General features: G+C 44.0%; 1 protein-coding gene across 5 annotated transcripts in view; it reads left to right on the top strand.

Annotated features, from left to right (window-relative positions):
• The window catches only part of MORC2 (MORC family CW-type zinc finger 2), a 45,984-nt gene extending 38,481 nt beyond the window's left edge, over positions 1-7,503 (top strand). For 2 of the 5 annotated variants that reach the window (XM_067306838.1, XM_067306840.1), the window contains 9 exons: positions 131-205; positions 338-718; positions 1,123-1,269; positions 1,365-1,419; positions 2,221-2,362; positions 2,703-2,894; positions 2,994-3,087; positions 4,293-4,481; positions 5,298-7,503. In XM_067306838.1, coding sequence (XP_067162939.1) covers positions 131-205; positions 338-718; positions 1,123-1,269; positions 1,365-1,419; positions 2,221-2,362; positions 2,703-2,894; positions 2,994-3,087; positions 4,293-4,481; positions 5,298-5,366 — 1,344 coding nt within the window. In that variant the 3' untranslated portion in view covers positions 5,367-7,503. The other 3 variants (XR_010885881.1, XM_067306839.1, XM_067306841.1) reach the window with 3 other exon arrangements.
• Positions 7,504-9,373: the final 1,870 nt, after the last annotated feature.

A 9,373-nucleotide genomic window follows, 5' to 3' on the forward strand; every position in this document is an offset into this window, starting at 1 on the left:
AAAGGATGTCTCTTGCAGCACGGCAGAACACACCTTTAAGTCTTGATTTTAAACTGGAAATCTGTTTGAGAGGTTGGGTTCAGGCAAGTACGGACAGCTTTTAAAGATAACCTTTCTGATTGTTTTTTAGAAAACCACTCCAATTCGATCTCAAGCTGACTTAAAGAAACTGCCTCTGGAGGTGACTACACGGCCTGCAGGAGAGGTAAATGCTAGAGCTGTGATACCACTGTAGTCTTTTTACTTTTCTGTGCTGTTCTTAGCTGTAATGCAAAACTGAGCCTGACTCTTCCATCTTTGCTCTCTCCTGTGCCCACATTTGTTTCAAAACACCCAGTCACTGACCAGACCTCAGCGCCCACGATCTCCTCCTTTACCTGATGTAATTAAAAATGCTCCCAGCAGACCACCACCATCCAAGCCTCTTCCAAAGTCCACCAGTCAGCAGAAAAAGAGTTCTCCAGCTCAGCCAACTGTTAGCACTCCCAAAGTGGCAAGCGTGCTTTCCAAGGAGGAGGCCAGTACTTCCAAGACACACCAGCACACTGTGACAGCTGGAAAGTCCAACAGCACTTTAAGAACTCTTGCCAAACAGGCTACAGCAGCGAAGCCACCCTCTGCTGTCCTGCAGAGTCCCAAGTGCCCACGTGAGACACCTAGTCCAAAAACTGCAAAGGTGCCAGTACTAAAGAAATCTGTTGCTGTCAAATGTACACAGGTGAGACTCCATGGGATGAAAACTGTCAGCTCGTTACTTACTATTCTGCATAGCCCATCCTGCCCTGTCACATGGGATCTGCACTGTATTCCTTGTGTGGGACAAGATCTTTTTTTGTTTTTTTGTTTTTTGTTTTTTTACTCTATCATAATGCCATTCTACACTCCTCATGAAAACCTGTTTCATCCCTTTCCTGTGAGACCAGACTGGTTCCCCAGACACAAACATAATGTTGGGGTAGTGGAAGTGAATATTTGTATTGTCATGTGACACACACCAAAACCTTTAAAAAACGACTAAGTTCTCAACTGAAGATATTGGATGCTGAGCACTTTTTTACTTGACTGAAGGAAATTTTGGTTGTTGGCATACCTGAATCACAGCTACGGTTTGTTTGTTTCCAGCAGGCCTCCACCACCCGGAAGAGGACTTTAAATACTACAGAAGATGGGTCTGAGGAGGAAGTGGAGCAGAAGAAGGAGAAGACAAAACGAGGCAAATTTGTGGTAGTGAAAGAGGAGAAGAAGGATTCTAGTGAAGTAGTGGTAGAGGTGAGAACTGCAGGGTTTCCCCAGCAGAAGGTATTTGTCAAGCATTCATAATCTTACTGGGGAAAAAAACTAATCTGAGCTCTCTCTGCCCATAGCTCACAGACAGTGCAGGGGAAGAAGAGCTAGCAGAACTGAAGAAAGCTCAGAAAGGTGAGAAATGAACCCTTGAACTCCCCTCCAGTATCTAGGATGATGGAAAGGAGCTGTTGCAGAACTAGAGTCACCAGCTAAACATGTGATTTCATTAATGACGTTTTAACTTAAGAATTAGTGTAAAATTGGGTCCCAGACCCTGAAACGACTCTAATTCACATGAAACAAAATCATTTGGCTAAGCCCCTTGATGTAACAGGAAGCAATCGCAGCATGGCAGGATCTGTAATGAAGGCTGCATTATATTAATTAGGGTGGTCTTTGGCTGCATAGTGTAGTCTCATGCTTCTGTAACACAAATCATGCTCACCCTTTCTGACTGGACTGTGGAGCTTCATTAGCAGAGAAATGCTGAGGGCTGTATTTAGACCTGCAGCACTGCTGTGAAAGAAGAAGGGTTGAGAGACCCCTAGGAAAGATTATAGCTAAGATGCTGTTGCATCTTCTGCTAGAGCAGTTCATTTAGTTTCTGCAGCTTATTCCAAGAACATATCTGGCAAGTGATCCACTAGGAGTGCATAGCAAATTGTCCTAGTCTACAAGCCTGAAAAGTGCATGTCAGACAGCCTGCAGTACATCAGAAACCCTCTGTCTGAAAATGGCATATTGTTTCATAGCTTATTAGTGTCCTAATTGTGAAAAAGTGCGAGTTGTGACAGCAGTGTTTTTATGGTTCATACCCCATGTGAAGGATTTGTCATAGGTTTAGGTTCGCTCCCAGCTGAGGGTGCCGTCTTCTCTAAAGATTATGCAGAATCCAAATGTTTGTAAACACTTTTAATGTCTTCCTCCTTTCAGATAAAGGGCTGCATGTGGAAGTGCGTGTGAACAAGGAGTGGTTCACAGGCCGTGTGACAGCTGTGGAAATGGGCAAGAATGCAGTACGCTGGAAGGTGAAGTTTGATTATGTTCCTACAGACACCACACCGAGAGATCGCTGGTAACTATCTTTAGCTACTGGCTTTTGGAAACTTATTTTACTTTCAGGAGGAAGACCCTGTTTTACTTTCACAGATGTTGAAGACCAATCTGTTGCTGTCATGTTAGAGAGCGCGTACTCAGGACCATCCTGCTGCTTTGTAGTGAATGGACCCTACAGGTTCAATATGGTCTGCCTATCACCTTGACAGTTCCTGTGGAGGGAAATACTGTGTAATCTAGAGGTCTTTTAGGGTGATGGCTGTGTAAAGATTTTGATGAAGCTATTAACAGGATTTCAGGTAAGGCTAACATAGAAAAGGGTATGTGACTTCCCCTTGATTTTTTTTTTTTTTTTCCAGGGTAGAGAAGGGCAGTGAGGATGTGAGGTTGATGAAGCCTCCCTCTCCAGAGTACCAGACTCCAGACACGCAGCAGGAAGAGGAGGTTATTGCGGCTGAACCTTCTACCTCAGACTGTGTCAGAATTGAGCCAGACACCACTGGTCCCAGCAGCAGCCAAGAAACAGTAGACTTACTAGTTCAGATCCTTCGGTGGGTTCACAGTGGTTCTTGTAAGCTGCTGCCATCTGACTTAGTCTTTAAACAGATCTTTTAAACTCAGGTTCTGGCTGTGTTTTCTTTCCTACATAGGAATTGTTTGCGGTACTTCTTACCTCCAAATTTTCCCATCTCCAAGAAGGAGCTGAGTTCCATGAGCTCTGAAGAGTTGATGGCGTTTCCCTTGGTGAGTTCAGTATGCCTATAAAAAGGTGGGTTTTGCGTCCCCATTCCCCATTCCATTCTTGGTGCGAATGTGCATCCTGTGGATGCAAGATTGCACTCTTTTGAAAGGTTACTTGGGTCCTTAGCAGACCAGCGTAGCTGAGAAAATGTGAGGAGAGGTATGAAGTTGCCTTCATTCTTCCAACAGTTGCTGTCTGATGCAGACTTCTTTAGCTTACAGCTGTGTGAGAAAGGTGTTGGTTGTTACTATCCTAATTTCTTGTCCATTGCTGTTAACCTTTTAAAGAAGAGAGTCTAGGTTAGAGGCTTTTAGAAGTGGGATGTAGGCACGTCTATTCATTTTGCCCCCAGCCTTAATAATGTAACTTACTGAGAGGCAATCTCAAAAATGGGAGAAAGAACAGAGGAACCAACCCCACCTCGTACTTTTCCAGATGACCAAGCTGACATGATAAAGGCAAAACACGAAGTGGCGTAGTGCCCGTCTGTGATTCAACATACGTCCTATGGCAGGCTGATATGCAGAGAAGTGGTACTTGATTCTCTGAGCTGTCTCTTCTGACGTATGGACAAACAGCAAAGGAATAGCTTTGCAAGAGGTGTCTGCGGGTGACAAATGCCACCAGGGACTGCTTATTTGGTAGTCATCGAAGTATCCTACTCCCTCCTTCCCCATGTATATATTGCAGTGTCTCTTCCTCTTTTCTCTCCATTAATTTGGTTAGTCCACTTTGAGGTCATGCTGCTTTCACATAGCATGTTGCCTTGTCTTGCGGAGTTTACTGTGAATTTGGCAGATGTTCTTACCTCATGGGAAGCTGTGCTGTTTGTGGTGGTCTGTACTAAGGGAGTTAACTGCATGCTGAAGCTGTCCAGCTCTTTCTACAGTGTAATTATGCTTTTAGACTATTTAAAGTATGCTACATCTTTAATCTAAATGTAATCATTTTTTGTTGCAGCTCTAGTCTTTGAGGAATAAGAAAACCTATATGGTTTTTTTTGCTTTCTACAGTAGGCAAATCAGAAATGTAGGTGTGAAATGGTGACTAATGCAGCCAGGGAAAGCAGAGGAATAGTGTTAGGCATGTGCAGTTCAGTCACAGTATGCAGAAGCTAGATTCTTCTAGAAGGTGCATGTGCTGGAGTTTCCCTTTACACTTGGTGCTTTTTTCTAATATATTGTCTCTTGCTTTTTGTCTTCTACAGAAAGAATATTTCAAACAATATGAAGTAGGTCTGCAGAACCTGTGCAATTCATATCAGACGCGTGCCGATGCCCGGGCCAAAGCCTGCGAAGAAAACCTCCGCAACTCGGAGAAAAAGCTGAAGGAGACAGAAGAGAAACTGCAGAAGCTGAGGACTAACATTGTGGCACTGTTGCAGAAAGTGCAGGAGGTGGGTGAGAAAGAGGTGCTAAACCAGAACAGCCTCAACACTAGCATCCTTCACCACCACACTGAGACCAATTTGGACACTTGAGATGTCTTAGTCCAGAATTTGACTGCACTTGAGCTCTTTCTCAGTTCAATGCAACTTGGGCACAGACCATCAGAAGTAGCTAAGCGCCTAACTGCTATGATTGCCTACCTTTGGGGATCTAGGCCTTGGTGTTCCTGATGAGTATTAATTTTCATAGCTGATTTTTTTTTTTCATGGCATGTACTTTAAGTGTGCCGTTTTTCTTTGTTTTTTGCTTTACTTTGTGAAACGTGGGAGTGCAGGAGAAATTTCCTGGGCATAGGCAGTTTTCTGCAGGTGGTGTTGAAGAGTTATGGAGGGAATTTCTGCCACACTACTTGAAACAAAATTAAGACCACCCAAAGGAAAAGTTCAAAGCAGATGGAAGCAGTTGTTCACTATTGGGAAAATGTGTGTTGTAGCTCAAAAAATACTAACCTGGCCCTGATCAGCACAGTATGTTCATTACTTGAATGTATTGCTTGAGCATCAAGTGGATGAATGGTTTCCAGGCACTGTGTCCGCCAGTCAAGCTCTGACAAAGGAAAGCTGGTAGTGCTTTCACAGCAGATGCATGCAGTGATAAAATTTCACTCCTGGGGAGTGCTGGAAGTCAGGACCTAAAGGCTGATCGTGACTGATATTGCAGAGGATTCTGTGCTGCCGTATGGGAAGGATTTCCATTTTTTCCGTTCTTACATTGTCCTTCAAGATTCACTTTTTCACTGGTGTTTCTTGTGCCTTTGATTTCAGGACATTGATATTAATACAGATGATGAGCTAGATGCATATATCGAGGACCTAATCACCAAAGGAGACTGAGCAGCCCCATCACAGACCCTGGAGAAACGCAGAGGAGTTGGTTGCTGTGAGCAGAGATGTGGATTCCCGCAGCGGAGGACTGTGGCAGCCAATGAGAGGGGAGGGTTTTTAGACTGTAATTATATTGTGTTGGTGTACAACTTGTTCTTGTGACTATACATGAAGAAGACATTTGTGCTGTTGGCAGGAACGTTTTTAACATTGTAGTTCTTCAAATCTCTTCCTTCTGTTTATAAATATTTATTTTTAAAAGAAATGGGAACTGTGCCTGGTATGACAGGAGGGTTGCTGAGTGTTGTTAGTGAGGTAAAAGTGTGAGTACACTTTTTGCATCTGGGGTATATTGATATGCTAAACCCAGAAGATCAGAACATCCTGCCTCATAGATTGTCTCAAGGAAGAATCTGACAACTTAAAAGTACTGAGGCCTTGAGTGATGGAACAGGAGGTCAGGACGTGGGCTTTTGAGATACCAACCTTGGGCTAGAGAAAGCCAAGTCAGGAATTTGAGCTACACAGAGGAGATCAAAACATTTTCTGTGTGGGCATGAGGGGATGGATGGGATGAAATCTTGAGGGTTCTGACAAAGCTGGGGGGAAATAGTGTTAGTGTAATGAAATTCCTGAACATCAGGTTTCTGTAAGCGGGTGGAGTGATTCAAGATGTTAACGTTTCTCTGAGGGCAAGGATCGTTTTTAAGGAGTCTGGCCTGCTAGACTGCTAGCAATGAGTTGTGATCATCATAGAGAGAAAGAGTTGGAGTTCAAATTCTTTTCTAGCAGTCTCCTTATTGCACATTTTTGCTGCTGTTTCTTTGAGGCATAATTTGCAAGGACAGAAGAACTCCTTGACTAGCTGAAAATAAAGTGACCGTCTGTTCTAACGTCACTCCTTCAGGTTTGTGTTGCTTTGCTCAACTTGCTCTTCCCAGGTAATTTTGATTAGAGCACAAGGATTTGGAGCCTTTAGAGCCCTGCATCACTGAATTGCATCTGGCCTTGGGTCAGCAACAAGGACACCTCCTTTCCATTTTCCTCCCAGTTGGAGGCTGTACTCCAGCTCCTAGCAGACCACTTGAAGCAAAGATAACTCAGTTTGAGTGCATCAGTTAGCTCTCTTCTCAGTAAGATTGTCTGCTAGGACGTAATGTCCGTGAACTAAGTGTTCAGAAAACCCAAATCCTCCACAGCCCAATGGTCTGAAGAAACACTGTGTGACCAAGATGTGCCCACCCTTAGGAACACAAAATGGACCATTGGGGTTCTTTTGATGACAGTCAAATGTGTAACAGATGTTCTGCAGATAATCCCAAATTAAACATCTATTGCGCAGAACACCTCAAGCACTAAAGGTTTGTTATAGTACTGAAAAACTCCTAAGTTCTACATACCACAGGAAAAGAGCAGAAAAGAGGGAAGACACTTATTACCTGTGTTCCAGGTCCTTGTAATAGAACAGAATTTAAGGCTTGATTGCTTTCATTTAGGACATGAGCCTTAATATCCTACGATGCATGAAGGTAAGAAGTCCTGACCCCCTTCCTCCCCCCAGTACACTTTCCTGGACAGAGTAGCAGTGTTACTCAAATGAAGGAGCAGTCACCACCAGCCTTCTCAAGTTCCTTACTAATATTAAAGGCATTCTTTAACTGTGATTGCATGCTGGTGCTTCAGAGGAGAATGATCCCTCTCTAGAAGCTGAATCATGTATCAAGTTGAGAAGAAATGTTTTCCCTTTCCAGGTGACCAGCAGAAATTCTGAAGAACCAGATTTAATTAAAATACAGTTCAAAGATGGTGCAACTCCAGGAGTATACAATTCGGAGAAAATAGTTCTTCTAACAAATTTCTTGAGCTTCCCGAAACTGATCCCCTACTCCTGCTCTCCTATTAGAAAGGTGTTAGAATTTCGTTCCCTTGTTCCCTGGAAACTTCCAGTTTCCAGTTTTTAACTACTTTATGGCATTTTATTTCTTTGAACTTGTATCAGATATTTTTAACTGACTTGCATTTCTTCTCTGGAATTACTTTCATCAGTACAATTGATGTGTAATTGTCCCCTCTCAATTTCCATTTTGCTAGGAAAAGCAAGCCAGGAAATTTTAACTGCTAATAAAATAAGGTTTCATTCTCAGTCTTCCTGGTAGTCCTTCTCTGCATCTGTTTCAATTTGAATTTTTGTAACCTTGGTAACTAGACCTATTCATAACATTTTTAACTGAGGTTTTACTAATGCCTAAAAAAAATATCATAGGAACAAAAGGACCTCTGGAGGTCATTTAACAGCCTTCTGTTCCAAACAAGGCTCACTTTAAAGCTGGAATCAGGTTGCTCAGGGCCTTCTCCAGCCAAGCTTTGAAAACCTTTAAGGAGGGAGATTGCACCACCTTTCTGCATGCGCACTCCAGTATGTGATTACTTGAGTGCGAAGGATTCTTTCTTTGTGTACAAGAATGTCCCTTTTTGCAGTCTTGGAGGCCATTACAGCTGCCAGTTGACAGTATCTTGCCTGATGCATCCTAGGCAGCTTGACCTTCATGCTCCAGTTCAGTGGTTGATATCACATGGTACCCAGTCCCCTCAGTCCTTCTCTCTGCTTCCAGATAAGTCTTTCTTAAAGCAGAAAGACTTATTAGTACATGAGTTACAAATTGTACAATGTTCTCCTTTTTCCATGTTTACTTCATAAGACTGCCAGTCCTTCCTTGATGCCCATTTTGGTAGTCAGTTCTAGAAATTCTTCCACCAGCCATGACCTAGATGCTTCATAGCATATGCATGTATATCAGTAAGGTTGCTAGTTCAGCTATCTAAAAATGAGGCAGGAAGGTGGGAGTTTTGTGGTGGTGGTGTTTAACTTGGTCTTTTGGGTCTTGTTCCTGGTCAGCTTTGTCTCAGTCTCAAAGCAGCAGAAGGAAAAAAATGAATGCAACATCTAAAGGAGCTGCTTTACAAAGGCAGTGTTGTGTTGGCGGTGGTGCTTTGTCTTCAAAAACTTCCCAACCCGTGCAAGTGCCAGGAAGGGCTTTGTATAAGCTCTGTCTAGCAGCAGCGCAAGTCCCTGTGAGCAGGGAGGGTGGCTCTTGGAGTGCTAAAGGAAAAAGCAAATGGGTCGGCTGCCTATTTTCCCCTTCAGCAGTGCTGCACGGTATTGCAGCCCCTCTCTCCCCTTATCTGAGCTTTTTTACAGGGCTTTCCAGCAGACTATCTTCAAACCAACCTGCTGTAGCTCATGGCATGGGGGAGCTTGGCACAGTCAGCAGAACTAATCCTCTTTGTTGCTTCCCTTGCTAAAGCATCCGGCTTACTTCACAACCTGAAGTTGCTGTCGGTGATCCTCCATCTTGTAAAAATAAACCAAGTTTATCTTGCAGTGTGAGACGAGCACACCTGAGCTCATTGAAATCAGCCTGTCTCAGAGTGCTGTGGACACAGTCCTATGTGTGCAGTTCACAGAATCACAGAATGGTTGAGGTTGGAAGGGACCTCTGGAGATCATCTAGTCCAACCCCCCTGCTCAAGCAGGGTCACCTAGAGCATGTTGCCCGGGATCCTGTGCAGATGGCTTTTGAATATCTCCAAGAATGGAGACTCCACAACCTCTCTGGGCCTGTTCCAGTGCTCTGTCACCCTCACAGGAAAGAGTTTTTTCCTCATGTTCAGATGGAACTTCCTGTGTTTCAGTTTGTGCCCGTTGCCTCACGTCCTATCGCTGGGCACCACTGAGAAGAGTCTGGCCCCATCCTCTTGACACCCTCCCTTCACATATTTAAATGCATTGATAAGATCCCCCCTCAGTCTTCTCTTCTCCAGGCTGAAGAGTCCCAGCTCTCTCAGCCTTTCCTCAAAAGAGAGATGCTCCAGTCCCTTCTTCATCTTAGTAGCCCTTTGTTGGACTCACTCCAGTGGCTCCATGTCTTTCTTGTATTGGGGAGCCCAGAACTGGACCCAGCACTCCAGATGTGGCCTCACCAGGGCTGAGTAGAGGGGGAGGATCACCTCCCTCG

This window comes from Apteryx mantelli, chromosome 17 (assembly GCF_036417845.1).
Source record: "Apteryx mantelli isolate bAptMan1 chromosome 17, bAptMan1.hap1, whole genome shotgun sequence".
In the NCBI taxonomy this organism is placed as follows: domain Eukaryota; kingdom Metazoa; phylum Chordata; class Aves; order Apterygiformes; family Apterygidae; genus Apteryx; species Apteryx mantelli.